The sequence below is a fragment of the Salvia splendens genome, chromosome 4, assembly GCF_004379255.2.
Source record: "Salvia splendens isolate huo1 chromosome 4, SspV2, whole genome shotgun sequence".
In the NCBI taxonomy this organism is placed as follows: domain Eukaryota; kingdom Viridiplantae; phylum Streptophyta; class Magnoliopsida; order Lamiales; family Lamiaceae; genus Salvia; species Salvia splendens.
In genome coordinates, this window is record NC_056035.1 from 8,558,942 (window position 1) to 8,580,219 (window position 21,278).

A 21,278-nucleotide genomic window follows, 5' to 3' on the forward strand; every position below is an offset into this window, starting at 1 on the left:
CAAGAATAATAAAATAAAATAAAATAAAAATGCGCAGCAGTTTCTTATTTCCGGCTCAAAAGGGTATTATAGTAACTTCAGCCCACGGCCATTTTTAAATAGTATAGATTATGACATAAATGAATCAGTCCAACTGTCGAACAAAGGTCATTCAGCTAAAGAAGAAATTCCACCCTACTTTCCACAAACAACAAACAGAAAAAACCCCCAAATCGGATTCCACGAATAAAAGAAACCCTAGAATTCGAAATTTCTTGCAGTTACAGAGAGAGGAGAAAATAGAGCGATTACAAAACCGTGGAGTGGCGATCTTCTGGTCGTCCATTCGAAGGTCGCCGAAATGCGCCTATCCACCGGCAATTCGCCTTCAGTTTTCATCGTCGCCGTTTTCCTCACCGCCTTTCTCATCCCCGCCGCCCGATCCGAGACTAGTCTGCTGAAGCTACCGTCGGATCAGCCAGAAAATGACATCTGTCCGCCAACTTCGGAAGCGGATATGTGCCCGGTGAAATGCTTCCGGCCAGACCCGGTTTGCGGGGTGGACGGCGTGACCTACTGGTGCGGGTGCGCGGAAGCCCACTGTGCGGGAGCGCGAGTCAAGAAATCCGGGTATTGTGAAGTGGGCAATGGCGGGTCGGGCCCTGCGGGTCAGGCTCTTCTGTTGGTTCACATCATATGGCTGATATTGCTCGGGGTATTCGTATTGTTTGGGTTGCTTTGATCGGATGAACATTTCTTTCATTTCAATTGAGGTTAGAATTCGATTTTTGAATCGATTTATATTGTATGTAATGTACTGATATGAGAGGTGATTTGTTGTACGGAGTAATTCTTTGTACTGGAGGATGATTCACATTCTTTTCTATATAAATATTCTTCTGGTTTATGAACCGTTGCTTCTGAAAGTTTTGATTATATCTTAATGTGGTTTTACTTTGGGAATCATGGATTCACAGAAGAATTAGTTCAATCATGTCTCAAGGGCTTTGTCTCTGTGTGGTGTGGTAGCTTTAAGTGATTGGTTCTTGAAATTTCATCTTTGTTTATGAGTGACTGTTGATGTTGTGATTAATTTAGGTAATTGGTTCTTGAATATCATCCCTTCGATTTATATGTGAGTGTGGGGTGTATCCTATTATATTAATAGAAGTTGACTAGTTTGGTTTATGAAGGAGAGAATAATGAACTATTTTTGAGTTGGGAGTTTCATGTGAATTAATAGATAATTGTGAGGTTCAACTTATTTAGTTTGGGGGTTGAGTTGTGAGATTCATGTGAAGTATTAGATAATTGTGAGGTTCATCTCATTTAGTTTGGGTGGTGGTGGTACATTAAGGTGTCTTGTGGCAAAGATTATGTAGGTCAGGCTTAGGCTCAGGCTCAATGGTTACTGCCACTAATTTAGTCACTTGATGTCTCAATTCAAACACTGGTTTATAGGCTTGTTTATTGTTGAGGCAGGCTTAGTTCTATGAAGCAGCAATATCACCACCCAGACAAGTCAATAGTCATGTACTTGAACAGTTGAACCAAGACTAAAATTAAGTTGGGCACTTGAACCGTGCGACTAAAGAGAGTCCCATCACCACCCTGACAACTAAATCTCATTTCATCCCAATACTATCCAAATTCAGATACAACCACCATCTTGGATCCTGATTAGGTCTTGCATACACCTTCACACCCCTGTGGGCCAAATTCACACGCAGTCTTGTGTGTTTTAATTTGTTCATTATCATTGTAAGGGGCCGTTTGGTAGTGCGATTATGATAGAGGGAGTTCTGATTGAAAAGTGGCGTGTCTGGATTGCTGTGAATGATTACCATTATGATAGAGGGAATGTGTTTGCAATGGAGGTTTACCCAACTAGCCCCAAATCAAATTAAAATACTGTACTCCTAAAACTTGAAAACAATGGGCTTTTGAGGATTATAAACAGATTTCAAATTTTGTTTGTAACATATTCACATCCTTAATCGTATTCTACAATTGCAAACATTTGTTGTACACATATACTCAACGATGTAAAAATATGCACAGTAAAAGTTCAAGGATTTGGGACAAGAAGAATCTCCTTTCTATTTTTGTTGTTGCTCTTGTGTTTTGGGCTACTTGAGATATCATATTTCTGTTATCTGTGCCTTGTATGGTGATGATATTATTAAATTGATAAGTAACCCTTAAAATTTCTATTATAATTATTGATAAGTACTTTATTTTGCATGACAATTTACATAAAATTTGAATTTAGTAGATAAATAAAAGAAAGAAAACAGGTGCGTCTAGGTTCAGTGTATCTGACTGCTTCGCTGATCTATATCTGGCAATTTAATGAGAACTAGCTAATCTTAACTGTTCTTCGTTTTAGGAAAGTCTACTCTAAATCTTCTTAAAATAAAATAAAATACTACTAACTATTTGTATGAGTAATATATTTCTTAGTCTTGAATCTTGATAGCAAAGAATGTTGAAATAGATGCACTCACATGCGCGTTGTATTTGTAACTTGTAAGTTCTATAAATAATAAACCATTAATCACTCTAATTAACATTAATTTATTTATTATAATGAAAAATTAATCACTATAATTAATATTTTGGTTTTAATTGCTGGAGCGTATGGTAGGCGTGTGCTAAAAGGGTTGAAATACCAAAGGGTTGATAGAATTGATAAGTATTGCACGATAATACGTTGTGCGCGTCATCGAGTATGTAAACGTGTTAACCGATTTCATGATGACTAATTTAGTAGTACTATGTTAAGAGATCGCTTCTCTTAACGAAGAATTCTTGTCACGAAACGACAACACACGGATCCGGCGTCCCTGAGATTGGGATCGGCGGCTGCTTCACGGGTGGCTGGCGCGGAAGAGAGTTCCGTCGGCAGCAAGGCGATCAGTTTGTGTATTGCACAAGTTATGTGGGCAAAAATATTTCTTCATTCATTGCGTACGGAATTAATGAAAAGCCCTATTTATAATATCTAAGACCCTAGGGTTGGTTCGACCTAAACCTATTCATCGGGAAAGAACCAACAAAGAAAACCCGACGGAGCTTATAAAACGCTCGACCCAATAACCGTTCATAATAATAATAATAATAAAATAACGTAAAATAAATAACAAAAAATAACTCAGCAAAAAGCTCATTTAGAACATCCGTCGAACAGTTGGCGTCGACTATTTGGCGACGCCGTTCTGGTAGCGACTCGGGGGTTTGAGCTGCGTCCTCGGCCTTAGCTTCCTCGTACTGGGCGCCTCTAGCTCCTCGCATGATCGGTCCACCTGTTCGTCGACGCACGGCACCGACTCTTCCTCCGCTTCAGTCGGTGTCGGCGTGGGGATTGCTTCGGTCGGCTCTCCACCTGTTGAATCTGTCAACAGTGAGTCTGTTGGTGTCGTAACAACTCCCCCTCTCTTAAGTGCCTCCTTGTCCTCAAGGGGGAGAGTAGGAAAACGCTTCCTGATTTCCGTCAAAGGCTCCCACGACGGAGAATCAGTTCCGTCTGACCACCGAACCAGGACGTGTTCCACTGCTGCCCCGTTATGCCACATAGTCTGAGATTCCAAAATGGCGACGGGGTACGCTATAGGACGCTCCCCTTAAATCTTTCCGGAAGTGGGACCACCTCATCGCCACTCACAAACGCTCGTAACAGGCTGACATGGAAGACGTTGTGTATGCGACTCCCTTCCGGCAATCTCAGCTTGTAAGCGACCGGTCCAATCCGCTGCAATATTTCGAAGGGACCATAAAAGCGCCTGGCCAGCTTGGCCGAGAGCGGCTTGGCCACGGAGTATTGCCGATACGGTTGCAACTTCAGCCAGACAAAATCGCCAACCTCGTACTCAATATGCCTCCTGTGTCTATTCGCCGCTGCACACATTCTCTGTTGTGCCTTAGACAAATTCCTCCGTAATTCCACCAGTAACTCCCCACGCTGCCTGATCAGTTCCGCGACATTTGGCGGAGTCTTCGCTGATGGGGCAGCTGCGACCAACAAGGGAGGATCGCGACCGTACAAAGCCCGAAACGGGGAAGTCCCTAACCCGGCGTGATGAAAACAATTGAGGGACAATTCCGCCCAAGGGAGGAAGTTCGACCAAGTGGATGGTCGATCAGCCGTAAAGGCTCTCAAATACTGTTCAAGGCCCTTGTTCCGAATCTCCGTTTGGCCATCCGACTGTGGGTGGTAGGTAGTAGTAAAATTTAACTTGGTCCCACTAAGACGCAATATCTCCTCCCACACGGCGTTTAAAAAGACTGAATCCCGGTCCGACACCAAGGTCTTCGGAAACCCGTGGTGGCGGATGACTGTGTTGACGAAGAGATGAGCAACGCGAAGGGCGTCAAAGCGCATGGGCAATGCCGCGAAATGGGCATATTTCGAGAGTCGGTCGACCACGACCATGATGGTCGTATACCCTCTAGACTGTGGTAACCCCGTGATAAAATCCATTGAGACATCTTCCCACACTTGGGATGGCACAGGTAGAGGTTGAAGTAACCCCGCCGGTTTCTGAGTTGAATATTTCGTTGATTGGCAGACTACACACGCGTCAACGAAGTCCCTGACGTCGCGCCGCATATTAGTCCAATAGAAACCCGCTGCCAACAGTCGGAACGTTCGCTCATGTCCGGGGTGCCTTGCTATAGGCGTGTTGTGATGTTCCCGGAGTAACAATTTCTTCATATCCGACGAGGGGCTGACGAGAATTCTGCGGTTGAAATAAATCAGCCCATCTGCAAAAGAGAGGTGGCTGGGAGCCTCACCATTCCGAATTTTTGTCACCAGTTCCTTCAAATCTGGACGTGTGGCGGTCTCGCCCCGTAGAACCTCCAGGAGCTTCGGGACCGGGTGGGCGACCGCAGACAGTAGCTCGCCCTCCGTCTCCGGCGCCTCCAATTCCGTCGCCCCCAGAGACGGTGTCTGGTCCGAACCTGCCCCCGCACCATCGGGCAGCGGGTCTATCCCCTCGCGTCGGGAGAGCGCATCGGCAGCCTTGTTTGTAATGCCCCGCTTGTATTCAATGCGAAATTGATATCCCATTAGCTTACGCACGTATAATTGTTGATCGGGGGTCTGTACCACTTGTTGTAGGAGCTCTTTTAAGCTCTTTTGGTCACTACGGATGATGAATTCCCTTCCCAATAAATACTGTCTCCATTTCTGAACCGCTTCCACAATAGCGAACAATTCTTTAGAATACGTGGACGCCACCCTGCGACGAGGGCCCAATTTGCGACTGAAAAAAGCAATGGGATGGCTATCCTGAATCAAAACCGCCCCAATCCCAACATCAGATGCATCCGTTTCCACGCAGAATGTTTTGGTAAAGTCCGGTAGGCTCAATACTGGGGCAGAAGTCATCGCCCCCTTGAGTGCTGCAAATGCTGCCTCGGCCGCCGGTGACCATTCAAATGAATCCTTTTTCAATAAGTCCGTGAGTGGGGCTGCAATGATCGCATAATTTGCGACAAAGCGTCGATAATATCCGGTCAAGCCTAAAAATCCCCGTAGCTGCTTTACCGTGCGCGGCAGTGGCCACGCCGTCATCGCCTCAATCTTAGCCGGGCCGGCCATCAATCGACCCTCTGCAATCAAATGCCCCAAGTACTCAACAGTGGTGCTACAAAAGGAGCATTTTGATAACTTAACAAAAAACTTGTTTCTGAGCAGGAGCGATAGTACCTCGGACAAATGGGCACAGTGTGATTCCAGAGTGGGGCTGTACACCAAGATGTCGTCAAAGAAGACTATGACGCATTTCCGGAGAAGGGGTTGAAAAATACTGTTCATCGCCGCCTGAAAGGTGGACGGAGCATTGGTCAAACCGAACGGCATTACTAAAAATTCAAAGTGTCCGTCATGAGTTCGGAACGCTGTCTTGAAGATATCCCCCTCGTGCATCCGAATCTGATGATATCCGGATCGTAAATCTAGTTTGGTGAAATATTTCGCTTGGCCAAGTTCATCAAATAACTCGTCAGCCGTCGGAATGGGAAAATGGTCGGCCACCGTCGCCATGTTCAGGGCCCGATAATCGATACAAAATCGGAATGTGTCGTCCTTCTTCCTGATCAACAAGACGGGCGAGGAGAAAGGGCTCTGACTGCGCTGAATAATTCCCTGGTCCAACATCTCTTTCACCTGCCTCTCTATCTCATTCTTTTGAAAATATGGGTACCGATAGGGGCGAACATTCACCGGCTTCGTTTGGGGCAGCAAGTGAATTTTATGGTCGAAGGGCCGTACCGGCGGCATCCCTTGCGGCAGGTCAAACACCTGCTTAAACTCCTCCAGAACCGCCCGGATCTCCTCCGACAGGGATGCTGGAAACTCGGTCTCCACTGATAGCAGCACCCCAGCGTAGTCATCTGGATCGATGGGCACCAATTCATAGAACTCAAAGGCTGGCTCATGAGACGCCATCAATGATAAGGAATGCAGCGATATTTGGCGCGGATTCGGGAGGGTTCCCTGTAGGAAGAACCTCTGATTATCTTTCTGAAACTCTAGCGTCTTTCCCACGAAATCCGCAGATACTTTTCCCAACGATTCCAACCACGCCATACCGAGAATAACGTCGGGTCCATGAATGTCCAAAATATGTAAATCGACCAGGAACTGTGCACCTTGCATCGTGATCTTCGTCCGTCGGGACACATGGGAACAAACCAGAGAGCCCCCGTTCCCAACATAGACCCGAAAGGGCCGAATTGGTGTCAGTGATAGCTTAAGACGTTCCGCTATTCGTGGGTGGAGGAAGTCATGTGTGCTCCCCGTGTCGATTAATATTAATACCTCCGTTGACCCGATGTTCCCCATCACTTGGAAAGGCTTCGAACGGCTATTCCCACTCAAAGCATGCAGATGTGATATATCCGCTGTAATCACCTCATCAACCTGCTGGTGTAAGTCGAGGTGGCCTTCCTCGTCGTCCTCTTCATCGTCACCCACATAGCAGAGGAGCTTGACTGCACAAACGTGGCCAGGTGCGTATTTTTCCGGGCAGTGCCAGCACAACCCTTTACGTGAGCGCTCTGATTTCTCTGCATTTGAGACCCGAATCGGAGTCACTTTGGGCCGCTCCAGCTCGCGGCCTGGCTGACCTCCGACCGTTTGCTGGGGCACGGCGGTGCTCGGGCTGGGGCCGTTCAGCAGCGGCCGTTGAGATTCACGGTTCGACCACTGCTTTTTCGAGAACCCCGAGGCTTGGTTATGTCTGTATTCCTGATTAGCCCCCAATCGCATAGCCAGCGCCATCGCTTCAGCCAAAGATCGAGGCTGCTGCAATTCCACCTTCTCCTGAAGTGGTTGCTTCAATCCTTCAATAAAGATAGGAATTAAAGCGTAATCGGACAGACCTTCCACCCTATTCAAATACTTTTCAAAGGTGTCATGATAATCTGCGACGGAGCCCGTCTGAACCAGCTTTGCCAGAGGACCAATGAAATTTCTAAAACTCTGCGGATCAAAACGGTGGCGCACATCCTCCAGAAACTCCGGCCATGTAACGAACCTGTTATTATTCCGATAGTTAAAAATCCACTCCGCCGCCGGGGGTTCAAACAACATTACCGCATAATGCAGGCGGTCTTCTTCCGGAATCATAACATGGTCGAAATAGTATTCCACCCGGGAAATCCAATTGGTCGCGTCCGATCCGTCAAAGTGAGGGGCACGCATCTTGACTCCATGACGTCTATCGTCATCCTGTTGGTAAGAAAAACGATCGCGAGACTGCGGAAGGTCCCAACAGGACGATCGGCGGCGGTCACGCCCTCCACGTTGGCGGGCCGCTGGTGGGTCCCAACTGGAAACCCTGCGCGCTTGTCGAAGCACTAATCGCTGATCGGGGGCACCATCATGTTGCCAGCCCCCATCCCACCGGTCATCACCGCGAGCGATATACGTACCACCTCGCCTGCCTCTCCCCGGTGGACGTCCAACACGAAACCCTAATTGTCGATGTCAAGGGATCGATGTACCCCGGGGAGGGGCCGTATCCCGGTATTCCTCATAAGCCGCGTCATCCGAATCATACTCGTCATCCGGATAGTCTGTAATAGGGTTTTCCAACGCTTCCACTCTCCGATCCGATTTATCCATCCGAAATTCCAACTGATCAAATCGGGACATGATTCAATCAAAACCCCGTGTCAAGGGATCGGTAGATGTCCCCTCCGACGACTGGGGATCCCCTCGCGGCGGTGGCCGCGGCGGCTCGTTGTTGTCCCGCCGATTACTCCCCTGGTTTCGACGGCCCGACCCCAACACCAACTCCTGAGCGTTGCCTCCAGTCAACACCACCGGAGGATTATTCGGTTCAGTCTGAATATCCATGAGACTCTGAGTTCAAGGATGAAAAGCACCAGTTGTTAAGAGATCGCTTCTCTTAACGAAGAATTCTTGTCACGAAACGACAACACACGGATCCGGCGTCCCTGAGATTGGGATCGGCGGCTGCTTCACGGGTGGCTGGCGCGGAAGAGAGTTCCGTCGGCAGCAAGGCGATCAGTTTGTGTATTGCACAAGTTATGTGGGCAAAAATATTTCTTCATTCATTGCGTACGGAATTAATGAAAAGCCCTATTTATAATATCTAAGACCCTAGGGTTGGTTCGACCTAAACCTATTCATCGGGAAAGAACCAACAAAGAAAACCCGACGGAGCTTATAAAATGCTCGACCCAATAACCGTTCATAATAATAATAATAATAAAATAACGTAAAATAAATAACAAAAAATAACTCAGCAAAAAGCTCATTTAGAACATCCGTCGAACAGTTGGCGTCGACTATTTGGCGACGCCGTTCTGGTAGCGACTCGGGGGTTAGAGCTGCGTCCTCGGCCTTAGCTTCCTCGTACTGGGCGCCTCTAGCTCCTCGCATGATCGGTCCACCTGTTCGTCGACGCACGGCACCGACTCTTCCTCCGCTTCAGTCGGTGTCGGCGTGGGGATTGCTTCGGTCGGCTCTCCACCTGTTGAATCTGTCAACAGTGAGTCTGTTGGTGTCGTAACATACTACTACTTTTATTAGTATTATTATAGATTTATCTGATTTATTCAAGACTAGTTTTGAAAAATTTGTTTACCTTGCATTACATACATCACCGTCAGATTTGCAAAATGAGGAAAATTATAGTACTCCCTATAATTTTAATTTCAATTTCATCACTAAAGTAAAAAATTATTGGTGGTGAGTTTGCAAATAAGTAGTATGCACGCAAGATTAATTATTAATGTGTTGCTGTTGTTATTTTATTTTATTTTATTTTATTTTATTTTATTTTATTTTATTTTATTTTTGTAGTTGATATTGTCGATTCTGGTGAGTATTAAATTATTATTAAATAAAACTAATTATGATTCGCCGCTTCTTTTGCGGGAAATAAAAGTTGTGGCTTATGGTGATTATCAAGTGCTACTTGTAAATATATCAAATCAATTTGATTTCACAGGTCGGCCGCCTAATTAAACCATTTAACAAGTAACCCTTAAATCCAAAATTTTCATTTCATGGGTGAGAAGCCAATTTTAAGTATTTTCGCAAAAGGCACAATTGATTACATTTGAACAATTGAAGCTGACCCATCAAATAAAGTTTTATGTGGTATCCACCACGACTCACACATATAGCTATGTAGGTGCTCGTGAGTTATATATATTCACAAGCTAAATTATGAATGCAATTTTAAAATTTTGGATTGATAATAAAAAAATATTCTAATGAATTGAACTATGACGATTACACATATAGTACTACATAAATAGAGATCACTATAGAAATTAAGAAAAATAATTAACTATATAGTACTCCAGGGTTGTGATCCGTTGCTACCTTTTTTCTTAAGTTACTAACTTGCTAATTCATCAATGCAGTGTATTAAAAATGTCAACACATAATTTTCTTGAACTTCAATATACTGTATTGATATTATGTGTTGATATTTTAATGTCACCGTGTTGATATTTTTAATATACTGCATTGATGAGTTAGCAAATTTAGCAATTTAAATAGTTAGCAATATAACGCACCTTAGTACTCCAACATACCTCTATCGGTATAAAAATATAGATTGTGTTTGGCTGCATCGACCACATAATTTATTAATTTGTTATTATAGGTTTTACCGTTTTAGTAAAATATTGCGAGATCATAACATTTTCAGTCCAACCAGCAAAAATGACGTTGCAAACAATATGAATTAATATTACTTCACCATGATTCATTCAACCAGAGACCATTGGAATGCCAGAACATGTGGCTCTAAATTGATGGATCAATTGTTTAGAATGTTTTGTGTGTATTAAATCAAGAGTATATGACAAACCTAGCAATTATTTTATACGTTGATATATAGAAATATTTATAGGGATGTATCAAATATAAACTCTAAATATTGTAAAAATTCCTCTGGACTGTTACAATATATCAACAAATGACAAAATAACATCAACGAAAATATCAACACAGTGTCAACGGTTGACGCCGTGTTGACATCATAATCTTGAAATTTTACACTGTGTTGACATTGTGCATATGTTGTGTTGACACTGTGTTTAAGATTTTGGAGTTTGTACAATATAGAGTTTGCATTTTATCACTACCCTACATTTACATACCCTAAATTAAGACGGGCTTAACCATAGACTATTTGATCAAGAATGGACGAGCATGCCAACCGACCACTCCACACCCTTTAATTAGTTTAAAACGTTTTTGATAAATAAGCAAAAATCTGGATGTAATCAATTTCTAATTAGCTTAAGCTAATTTGTCAACTCTACATACATATTAAAAATATCAACAAGATGACATTAATTAAGTATGTAATACAAATTTAGATGATATACTTATGTCTTTGTATTGACAATTAAGGAGGCCCGCAAAAATATTGCAGATTGAAATATTGCCAAAGAAAGAAAAATCAATGCTCCCCTACCACTAGTATTAACAATTTAACATCACATTACAAAATCAAGAGAAAACCACAGTAGATATATCCACATCTTCGATACAACTTACAACATTAATTCATCTTTCATCCCAAAGGGTCAAAAACGAAATCCGAAGGATTTGAAACCCAAATTACAAACAAAGGAAACCGAAAAAATTATGTAGATGTATATAATTACATAAAAAAAATAAACAAAAGAAAAAGAGAGAGATTAATGAGTGAGAGAGAGGGAAGCATCTCTTGTAGAAGTTTGTGGGCAAGAGAGAGCGAAATCTGAGCCGTAGATTCCCTAACATGATCGACGGCCTCGGCTTCGAGCTGGGTGCAGGGCCTCTCCTCCGCCACCCGCAGCCGCTCCGACGTCATCCGCAGCTCTTCCTTCATCCTCTCCTCCCTCTCTCGGCTGCTCCAGCTCTTCGTTCCTCATCCTCAGCGTCTCCGCTGCCACCGTAGCCATCTATGTTTCTTAAAGAATACAGTACTATGAAACGAGGTGTGAATTAATTATGTTTGGTTTTAAGGGCTCTTTTATAGAGAGAAAAAAATACTGCTACTAGTCTACTACTCTAACGACTTCTTCAAACTGCAGCATGTGAAAAGATTTTTTTAAGCTGTTTGCTTTACATTGCGTCCCGGTAGTGCTCTCCGGTAGGCCGACTCGACTCGGCTAATCTATCTTTAAGCTGTTTGCTTTACATTGCGTTACGCATTCGAAATTCTTTTGTATATGATTAACTAGTCTATAGTTTGTATGTACTCCGTATTAATCTAGCAATACCATATTAGAATTGTGAGTACTTATTTGTGTGCATCCACTTCATTAAATTAATTAACATCATGTAAAATTGTTTTTGACAAAATAAGTTCATTATTATCAAGGTAAAATTTACATATATAATTGCTCTTGGTCTTTTCCTAGATTTCTCCATGACTTAATTTCTTCCGATATAAACTTCAACCTTGAACAAAACACAGATGTTAACGCATACTACCTTTTTATTATTGTAAACTCAAACTTCAACCTTGAAAATTTCCCTTTGTTTTTACTTCGATATAGTATTACAACTAATGTTTTTTCCCTTGCAAAAAAATACGGCCAAAAATCAATTATGACAAAGGTGAGGGGGCAAAAACATGATAGAAGTACTCATCCCAAAAATTTAATCTACCAAGAGAGGGAGGTCATTTAGTTTATATACCCCATACCAGTTGTTCTCACAACCGATGTGGGACATTGAGTCTATAATGTCTATTCTGTCAATGATTTTCTCGATATAAAGCATAGACATTGTTATTGTTTGTAGTTAATGTATTTCTTCAAGTTTTAAAAAGTTGGAATTCAAACTGTGTAGAACAATAAGGTTGAAATGTAGTACTTAGTTTCTGACTTTGTGTAGTCATATAGTTAGGAAGTTAATTGAAGTGCAGTTATGGATATTTTGATGAAGTTGGATAATTTTAAGGATGGGAGATTTTCACATCTGGTAAAAGCAGCCATTGTTGTTGCAATCTAATGTTTGCCACTTGGTGAGTTTTTTTTGAAAAAAATCGATTTGTTTCTCAATTAGAATGTTCACCTTTCTGGATGTAGACGTAATATTATTAGATGTGTAAATTCTTTGAAGTTGTACCGCAGTGCTCTGATTTGTAATTGGGGCCATGCCAAATAAACTTTTTCTTCTTTAAATTTTATCTTCCTTATTTTAAATATCTGCTCTGCTCTGCTACGTTCATCATCTATGAATGAGTTATATTCCGTATTCATAAGATGTTTCTTCGATGTCAAATGCACTTATGTTTGTTTGAATTGATTCTAGTAACCCAAATACTCAAGGATTTGTTGGTCCAACTTATACTAATGTTCCATTTTCTTCAATTTTTTCATGTCCAGGTCGATGAAAGATGTCTATGGATTGTAATGAAATGTGATCACAATTAAAATCAAGAACGCACAATACAAACATACAGTATTTAATTTATACCAACTAAATAAAATCAAGAACGCACAATACACTAACAACTTTATCATAGAGCTACAACTGTGAGGGAGTAACAATGGAGGACGATGTTAGAAACTACTCGGGCAATATTACTCGTCTATTATTCAGACTAATAAATACAGTGACAAATTTCGCATACACAAGAAAGCGACAATTCTGCCTATAAATAGCATTTAAGAAATTTTATACTGGAATTGGTGGAGTGCGCCAGGCCCATGCAATAGTGCAACACAAAGGCGACGCGTGAAAGCCCAAATAGCAAGCTATCTTAATGGACTTTTTCCCCTCAAAAAATAAATTTAATATCGTGTGGGCCAATGGCCCACATATCAGATATTAAACTGATAAGAACAGATACTACACTTGATCTTAGCCAAAAGGCCGAGAAAGGTATGAGTTTATAACATTCTGGCCCATGTTCTTATACTATGTCTTCTCCTCTTCCTTCTCTCTACACATCCGATGTGGGATAAACACCACAGCTTCTTCACCTATAAATTACGCTACAGCAACTCTAACATGCTTGTTACTGATAATAAACCTCATTAACAAAATCCAATTCGAAGGTTGTACAGAATGCTTAAACAGTGAGCCTTGGAATATACAGACCTCATTCTAGTTACTTAATTCTATCAAAAGCTTACATTTATATGGGAATAATTCACCCTAAAGCTAGCTGTATTATGGCCATATGTCACAATATTGCTTTACATATATCTGATTGTTTCTGGTAACGAACTACAACCATATCACTTGATCATCATACAAGTTCTTGGACCTCATTAGTTCTGCAGCCCAAGCATTTGAGCACTCCGGAGCAGAAACCACAGCTCGTTTGCTTTTCCGTTGTCTCAACCGGCTCCCTGAACTCAGCCTTCTCGCTGAGCTCCTCGAATGAGTGAATCAGGTTCTGAAGCCTGGCAACAAACTCGATCAACAAAGAGGTAAAAGTTGCAAGAGACAATGCACTCGCGCTTTCATATGTCTGAATTTCGCGTTCGTTGAGGTCTGAGAGAGAGAGGCGCGAAGGCCACATTGTCTGCTGCTTAAAGACGTCCTCTTCAGAATCCACATTGTTTGCAGTAACTGCATCGTAGTTTCGAAGCGTTTGCTGCTTGATTGAGCCGAGTGACTTTATCAAGAAGGGCTTGTTTTCTTTCTCTCTCAGTTCCCGAATCGTCTCTGGGTTGAGACTCCCAGGCCGTCTGACGCCCTCCCAACTATCTGCGTTTACTAAAAGATAGGATCTCTGGTCGATCATCATCTGCAAATTCTCAGCAGCATCATGAATATCTGCAAGAGGATCTTGTGAACTCAATTTTTCCATGTTTTCGACTTTTTCACTAAGCATAGTCAGAACTTTAGCTCCTTGGATGCCAACTCTTTGAATACCATCCTTGAAAACTTGTCTTAGTTCAGAAGGTGCCTGCAGAACGAGTGTCTCAAAACGAAAGAAAACGAGAAACGGTATGCAGTAGATAGACGCGATCACACCATTTCCCTTTCCTACTAAGATAAAACTTTGAGCAACACTTACAAACTATAATACCTGTATTTCTGAAAGAATACAGCCGTGCATCGCCATCACCATGAAAGCACAGTGCCTCAGAGCACCACTGACTTTTACGAATTCGCTCCAAGGATAGTTCAGCATTTTATACCGGCCATGAGGTGGTTCCCATATAGCGAACCCCAACTGAGAAAAACGACAGATACAATCAACGATCTGTCATGCTGAGAAGGAGATTATAAAAGGCACACTACACTAACCAGAGCCTCCTCTTGGCTAGTGGACTCCACAGCAGCTCTATAGCCGTTGTAAAGAGGATCATCAGAAGCCTGGTAGACTAGGATTTTTGATGGTACTCTCTCATACTCAACACATTGCAAGTACATATTCACACAACCTGTTTTCAATACATTAATTTATGCATAGCATAAGATATAGCACTAGTAATTGAACAACAAGTGGATCCTGACTTGACCTTCCAAAGACGTGGCGACCCCTTTAATGTTCTTGACGACCAGCTTGTGCAAATCTTCACCAGACCAAATAGGGAAAATGCATACATTCATGACCAAACAAACAGCAGCACCAACTGTAATCAGCACCAATCTGGAAACAGCAGTCTGAACAAACTCCAATGGATCAGACACCAGCACGATGCAAAACGTCAGCATGAACACCCGAAATCCATATTCGTACTGCTTCACAGCCGGATGCTGTTTCAAATAACTACACAAGAAACCTGAGGCCAACACAGAGCATAAATCATCAATTTTAGCCACACAGCTGCTTAAAACTAAAATGCGAAATAAGAAAGTGACCTGCAACAAATATACAGATGACTATCACAACTTCTGAAAATAAACCAGAAAGCTTGGCCAATTCTGCAATCCCTAAAGACAGTGCACCAGCAGAGAAAGTCCCCAACGCTCGATTAAACCCTTTGTTCAACGTCGCCCCTACAAAACCACATTTGCCATTACATGATAGTACATCACACGTACAAGAAATCAAACAAACACGTGTGATTATTATTACCTATACTGAACTCGAAGACAACGATGACGGTGAGGATGGCCCAGATGGAATGCTTGGTGATATAAGTGGAGGGCTCGTTGAAGAAGATGAGGAGAGAAACCACAGAGAGAGCGCAGCCCATTTTAGCAGCGAACATCGCTTTTCTTGGGTCAGATCTTCCCATATCATACGCGCTAACCCAAATATCTACCAGGCTCCTCCACAAGCTCTCCAAAAGCCGGCCCTCATGTTCCACCTCCGAATAGTACTTTCCCGACAGCAGCCGCTCTCTCCCTCTCTCTAAAAAACTCTGTCTCAGCGACCCCAAATTACCAGCCATTTTTCTTCGTTGCGACAACTTTAACTTGTAATATTCCCTTTTCTCCTTGCACACGAGTTAACTAATGGAGTTTATGTGTAGGGCGGTTGGGAAAGTTCTCAAGTTACGACTGTTGCTGTCTTCCAATCTATATTTGTTGTACGGATGTAAGAATATGAGACTTGATATTTTTAACTTTTTTCGGCACGAAGATTAGTCGAAGGTGAACTATTTGTCCGTTTGTATATAACAAAGAAGAGGAGTCTAGTCAAATATCTATCAAGTCTAGGTAAGGATAACAGAATATAACTGTCAATCTATTATTCTCTTTTATTAACACTGAAAAATTATTCATTAATATAGATATAATAGGATGAGATAATCTCGCATCTTATCTATACTACATCTATATACATACTCCTATTAGTTATAAAAGATTTTGCTTTACAAAAATTTGATTTTTAGTCATATTTTTAGATATAATCTGTTGGTTAGATGTTTTTTTCCTTTAATCAATAGTTCATCAAAGGAAATATGAAGTTGTAACTTAATAAATAAGTACACTTTAAATATGTTTAGTTCAAGGGTAATATTTTTTATAAGATATTAATTTATCTAAAATTATTATATATAAATATTGAATATTCATATATATCCATACCTGTTATAATTTTTAAGAATAGTTTAGCATCTATATACAAAAATTTATATACTACTAATATAAAAAACTTTTCAAAATTATAAAAGTATAATCTAATTATGCTTCACATATATATGGACATGTTTTGTTAGATTACGCATCACCCTCCTAGTTTAGTAACCATGTATCTGGACATACTGTTTTGTTAGAAGGATTATGGAAAAACATCTGAGCTCTTGATTTTATTCATACAGAATAAAACAGGAGCCAAACCCGAAGCTTCAATGAAATTTTATTTCATTTAGCAATTTCTTCAAATAATCAATAATCCATTAATCCCCAATTACGAACGCGTATTGGACACGCAAGTAAAACAGTAAATGAACCGATATTCGAATACATATAATTAAAAGGTAACATCCTTCATCAAATTAATTTAGAGTTGAAATAATTGCAATCAATCAACGATTGAGTGAAGTTTCAAATTGAGCCTGCAACAAATTATCTGGCTACACATGCTCTAACAAGACACATGGCAGGCACATGAATTCATACTCTTAAATAACCATATCAACTACAAATTCTAAAATAGTCCGAGAACATAGAACCTTCTTGTCAAAACTCTCAAGTATAGATTACTAGTATCAAAATTCAGGCAAAACTCAAAAATATAAATATAAGAAACAATGCAAATCCAACAATTTAATTGCTTTACTTCTTCTCTTCCTTCTCCGCCTCAGCCGCTCTCTTGGCCCTAACACCGACATGGCGAGCGTTGGTCCTCTCCAGACGCAGCTTGTCGTATGCCTTGAATGATTTCATCTCTTCTGTCACCTTAACAAGATCCATAGTCGGCTTCTCGCTGACAATAGGCATGTAAGCCCCAGCAACCTGTGTGGCTGTAGCCAGCTCCTCAGGAGTAGAATCACCAGCCTGAAAAAAGAGAGACAAGAGCGTGCATAAGATGGTCTGTAATGACTAGAAAAAAAGAAAAAAAAAGCTTCATCCATCCAAGGCTCATTTTACCTTGAATTTGCAAACACGCCTTGGGAAGACGACGAGCTTAGCCTTGAATGTCTTCAGTCTCTGGACATTAGTCTGGAATCCCTCCAACGAGCTATTTCTTCGGCGGTGATCAACAGAGATGCCAATAGTTGGGGCAAGTTTCTTAGGGACGCCTGCAGCCTGGTTGTACAATATAAGCAAAAGCAAATTTAGAAAACGAAAAAAGGCACAACTAAAACTGAGGCTGAAACGGGGAATCATGTTGGGACGCTACAATCAAATGCATTACAATGGATTACTTATAAAAATAATATGGAAAATGATGTTAGATTAGTATACTAGTTGATCAAATCCTGAGTTAATAACAGCATACATAGATCTTATTAGCAACAGAGTAGAATCAGATGGCATCAGTTCAATCAAGCAGAGAGGAGCTTGCTCACCTTAAGCTCCTCAAGAGAAAACCCCCTGCCAGCTCTGACTTTCATGTTGTACTTGAGTGTTTGACCGCGGACGACGGGGCGAAGGGGTCCAGCAGTTGGCCTGGGAAAAATCTTAACAGCTTTCGCTTGTCGTGCTGAAAATAACAGTTAATCATAGGACATAAGATGACGACAAGGCTCAGTTGATGATAACTTGGAGCAGAAATGGCGGAACACACAAATTTGGATTCCAAAAACCAGTCAAATAAAGAATGGAATGATTACCAGTCCTTCTTCTGGCCTTTCGGGCAGGCTGGTTAAACCATGTTTTCACATAGTTTTGCCAATGCTTCTTGAAATGCCCATTTGGGATAACATTGTTATGCTTCATGATTTACCTAAAGCAACCAAGAAGAAAACACTTGCCATTAAGGCCAAAACACCATCTAGCAAATTAACGAAACACTAGGCAGAAAAGGGGGGTAAAAACGGAATCATGGCGACACCCAACATTACAAATTCATCATCAATTAGGCAAATGATTTCTATGAAATAACCAATTTGCATAGACATGCTAAAAAAATAAGGCAACAAAAGATAAGCATGAAAAAGGAGGTTTCAGCTGAGTAAAGCAAAGCACAGCTAGGGTAGGTCCTGTGGTAATATAATGGTTGCAGGATTTAACGATAACATTAGAGATATGGTGCAAAATTGAGCACCAGAGTTCAAGTTCATAGTCATGATAGCGTTTTGGCACAATAACCACCCATCAGAGTTCAAACATGCTTTTTCAGTTTGTGAAAATTGGATGTAAATGCAATTTTCATCCAATCCCTACTTGTTTTGTATTTTAGAATAGAGCAGGGTAGAAGTGTACCTGGTTCAATTTGGCGACGAACAGAGGCTGGGGAGAATTTGAAAGAAATGCAGAAATATTTGAGGAAGAAGATGAGAAGTGAGAATGGCGGCTATGAAATGAAATCTAGGTTAACATGAACTATTTCATTGGGCTCATTAGTAAATTAATTAGTGGGCTAAAATTTTTATTCAATATACCTATATTTAAATGGAAACTAAGAACGGCGACTTATATTTTCAAATATTACTATGCTATATATTATAAATTAACTTTATAAAAACTCAAATGCCAAATGAATTAGTTTTAATAAAATTTAGTAAAATCATAGTACTTCAATTAACAACGATAACTTTAAACTTAGAATTTAGGATATTTTGTTTTTTTCTAATTTTTAATATATCACTCTTTATTTATTTGTACTTAATTAAACTTATATACTAACCTTTTGAAATAAGTTAATTTTAATTATTTTTTATTGTACAATTATATTTAAAGATAAAACATAATACAAAGTGGTCCTACAAACGGAAATCATATTTTAAATGCATAAAAATAAATAAAAGGTGAAGAACAAATTATAATAAAAAATGAAAAATATTATCTAATAATCCGTTAAATCAGAATCAGATCCTCCTATATTATCGAAGTATGGACTATATATTCTAGTTGTATAGTCATTTGGTGGTTTTACCGTTGAAGTCTTTCTATAAAAAAATCATCTTCTTTCAGCTTAAAAATAAGTATGACCACGAGGATTGTCTATGGAGTTCAAATTCGTACTCTATCTTCTTTCAATTTAAAAATAAGTATGACCATAAGGATTGTCTATGGAGTTCAAATTCGTACTCATTATTTTAATTACTTCTCTCGTTGATTTGAGCTCATGGTCAGTTATTTGCTCAATTTTGTTTATAGAGCAACAAGTTGAGACGTCGTGAAGTAATGTTTTTCTTTATTTAGTTTTTGTATTTTGATTAACTTTGATAAAAATAATAACTGATGACATGTTGTTTGCCATCATCACAACTCATAGGAAATTAAAACGTAACTTGTGTGTCATGTGAGTATGAGCTTGACATTCTGAATTTAGAAGATTGCATTTCAGGTTAGGGACGGACGCAGAAATGAGCATTAATAAGGGCTATATTTTTAAAATATTATTTGAAAACAATTTTCAATGTGATTTAAATTACTAACAAGGGCTTTAGTATAATTATATGTATAAATTATGAAAAAATTATAAAACTTTATAAAAGAAAAAATTAAAAATATAAATTCATTAGGGGCTAAAGCCCTACCCTCTCTCCACATGTGTCCGCCCTTGTTTCAGGTGATGGTTTTGTTTAGAGCTTCTTGCACAATCTTAGTTTTTTTAAAATTTATAATCATTTCCTAAATATGAGAAAATTTCTAAACCAATTTGTAATTTGATGTATTTCTTAAGCATTTGTGTGGCTTCATTCATCTACTATAACCAATTTATCACATGGAGACTATTTAAAAAGTTATTATAGAATATGTGAGTATTTGAAGCACTGTTTCCATTTCTTATTTTAGCTGCTCGGATACTTCAACTGAATTTCTTTGTTGCTTTCTTGTTGGTTTGAATGCGAGCCGTACAAATCTTCTTGTACGCTCTAGCTAAGTCAAACCTTTAGCTTCATTGCATTCATTTTCCCCATACTTCTAAGATTCTTCTATTGATTGAGATGTCCTAAATCCATATGAACGAATCTTGTGAAATTTGCATATAAAATTGACCAAAAAAATGTTTTTATTCTTTGTATAACTTTCTTTACAAATTGACATTTTCAGAGGAAAAGATAAAGACAACAATAGAAATGGAAATGAAGTTGAGATGATTGCAGTGTTGTGTTTTCTTGTATTTATAGATGTGAAACGATTATAGTACTTTTAAATGAATAACTATGATTTATTTCTACTTTTACTATAAATGACTAAGATAAATACTTCGATTGTAATAATTTTTTCATTTTACTTTTACTTTTTGAACAAATAGCTAAGATTCATTCCTATTTTGTAGCTAAGATCAAAAGCACATTGTGTGCGGTTTTGTAAAATCATGAAGACATGTATTCGCATACCAGATGCCTTTAAATCCAATCTATTTCACTATTGGGCCCAATATGTGTTGTCCATCTGAGAAGGCCCAATATATTCATACGTGATTTTGGGCCTCCATTTTTTAAATATGGATATCCTGAATGCTACAGTTAAAAGCATTTATTAAAAGTACTACTCCAATTAATCATAATCTTTTTTAGATTTATCCCATTTAGATAATCCCATTGTACTCGTTATTTATTTTTTTTGGCAAAAACATTGTTTTTATACTTTATTTTCTTCTTCATTTTTCTATTCTACTTTTTTTAGTAACTCACTTAAAATTTTATTTTATTAAATCCGGTGAAGAAAAGAAACATCTCTACTACTACAAAGGGACGGAGGGAGACTATAAATGGACTTAGTTCTAATATTTACCCGATTACTCTATACACATGAGCATATGCTATATAAGCAA

At 39.9% G+C, this 21,278-nt stretch overlaps 3 protein-coding genes and 1 non-coding gene across 4 annotated transcripts; 1 reads left to right on the forward strand and 3 right to left on the reverse strand.

Annotated features, from left to right (window-relative positions):
* Window positions 1-340: 340 nt before the first annotated feature.
* LOC121800605 lies at window positions 341-721 on the forward strand. The gene has a single exon (XM_042200139.1). It carries the CDS (start codon window positions 341-343, stop codon window positions 719-721), a length of 381 nt encoding a protein of 126 aa, XP_042056073.1.
* Window positions 722-13,164: 12,443 nt separating this feature from the next.
* LOC121801714 lies at window positions 13,165-13,361 on the reverse strand. Its single transcript, XR_006050650.1, has one exon. It is a non-coding gene; the product is annotated as a U2 spliceosomal RNA (small nuclear RNA).
* Window positions 13,362-13,561: 200 nt separating this feature from the next.
* Window positions 13,562-15,980, reverse strand: LOC121798611 (aluminum-activated malate transporter 5-like). Its single transcript, XM_042197688.1, has 6 exons — window positions 15,513-15,980; window positions 15,296-15,433; window positions 14,953-15,216; window positions 14,738-14,874; window positions 14,517-14,663; window positions 13,562-14,393 (listed from the first exon to the last, which is right to left on the reverse strand). Exons 1-6 carry the CDS (start codon window positions 15,829-15,831, stop codon window positions 13,728-13,730), a joined length of 1,671 nt encoding a protein of 556 aa, XP_042053622.1. The 5' UTR covers window positions 15,832-15,980; the 3' UTR covers window positions 13,562-13,727.
* Window positions 15,981-16,983: 1,003 nt separating this feature from the next.
* LOC121797731 (60S ribosomal protein L13-1-like) lies at window positions 16,984-18,889 on the reverse strand. The gene is made up of 5 exons (XM_042196421.1): window positions 18,755-18,889; window positions 18,163-18,275; window positions 17,899-18,032; window positions 17,477-17,635; window positions 16,984-17,383 (listed from the first exon to the last, which is right to left on the reverse strand). Exons 2-5 carry the CDS (start codon window positions 18,266-18,268, stop codon window positions 17,162-17,164), a joined length of 621 nt encoding a protein of 206 aa, XP_042052355.1. The 5' UTR covers window positions 18,269-18,275; window positions 18,755-18,889; the 3' UTR covers window positions 16,984-17,161.
* Window positions 18,890-21,278: the final 2,389 nt, after the last annotated feature.

Excerpts from the sequence above, each read along its gene's own strand:
- LOC121800605 (XM_042200139.1), top strand. The coding sequence starts at position 341 with ATGCGCCTATCCACCGGCAATTCGCCTTCAGTTTTCATCGTCGCCGTT.
- LOC121798611 (XM_042197688.1), bottom strand. The coding sequence starts at position 15,831 with ATGGCTGGTAATTTGGGGTCGCTGAGACAGAGTTTTTTAGAGAGAGGG. Across the intron at positions 15,217-15,295 it reads CATCTGTATATTTGTTGCAG|GTTTCTTGTGTAGTTATTTG; the intron begins GTCACTTTCTTA and ends TGTTGGCCTCAG. Across the intron at positions 14,394-14,516 it reads GTATTCTTTCAGAAATACAG|GCACCTTCTGAACTAAGACA; the intron begins GTATTATAGTTT and ends CTCGTTCTGCAG.
- LOC121797731 (XM_042196421.1), bottom strand. The coding sequence starts at position 18,268 with ATGAAGCATAACAATGTTATCCCAAATGGGCATTTCAAGAAGCATTGG. Across the intron at positions 18,033-18,162 it reads AAAGGCCAGAAGAAGGACTG|CACGACAAGCGAAAGCTGTT; the intron begins GTAATCATTCCA and ends TGTTATTTTCAG. Across the intron at positions 17,636-17,898 it reads TTTCTCTTGAGGAGCTTAAG|GCTGCAGGCGTCCCTAAGAA; the intron begins GTGAGCAAGCTC and ends TTGTACAACCAG.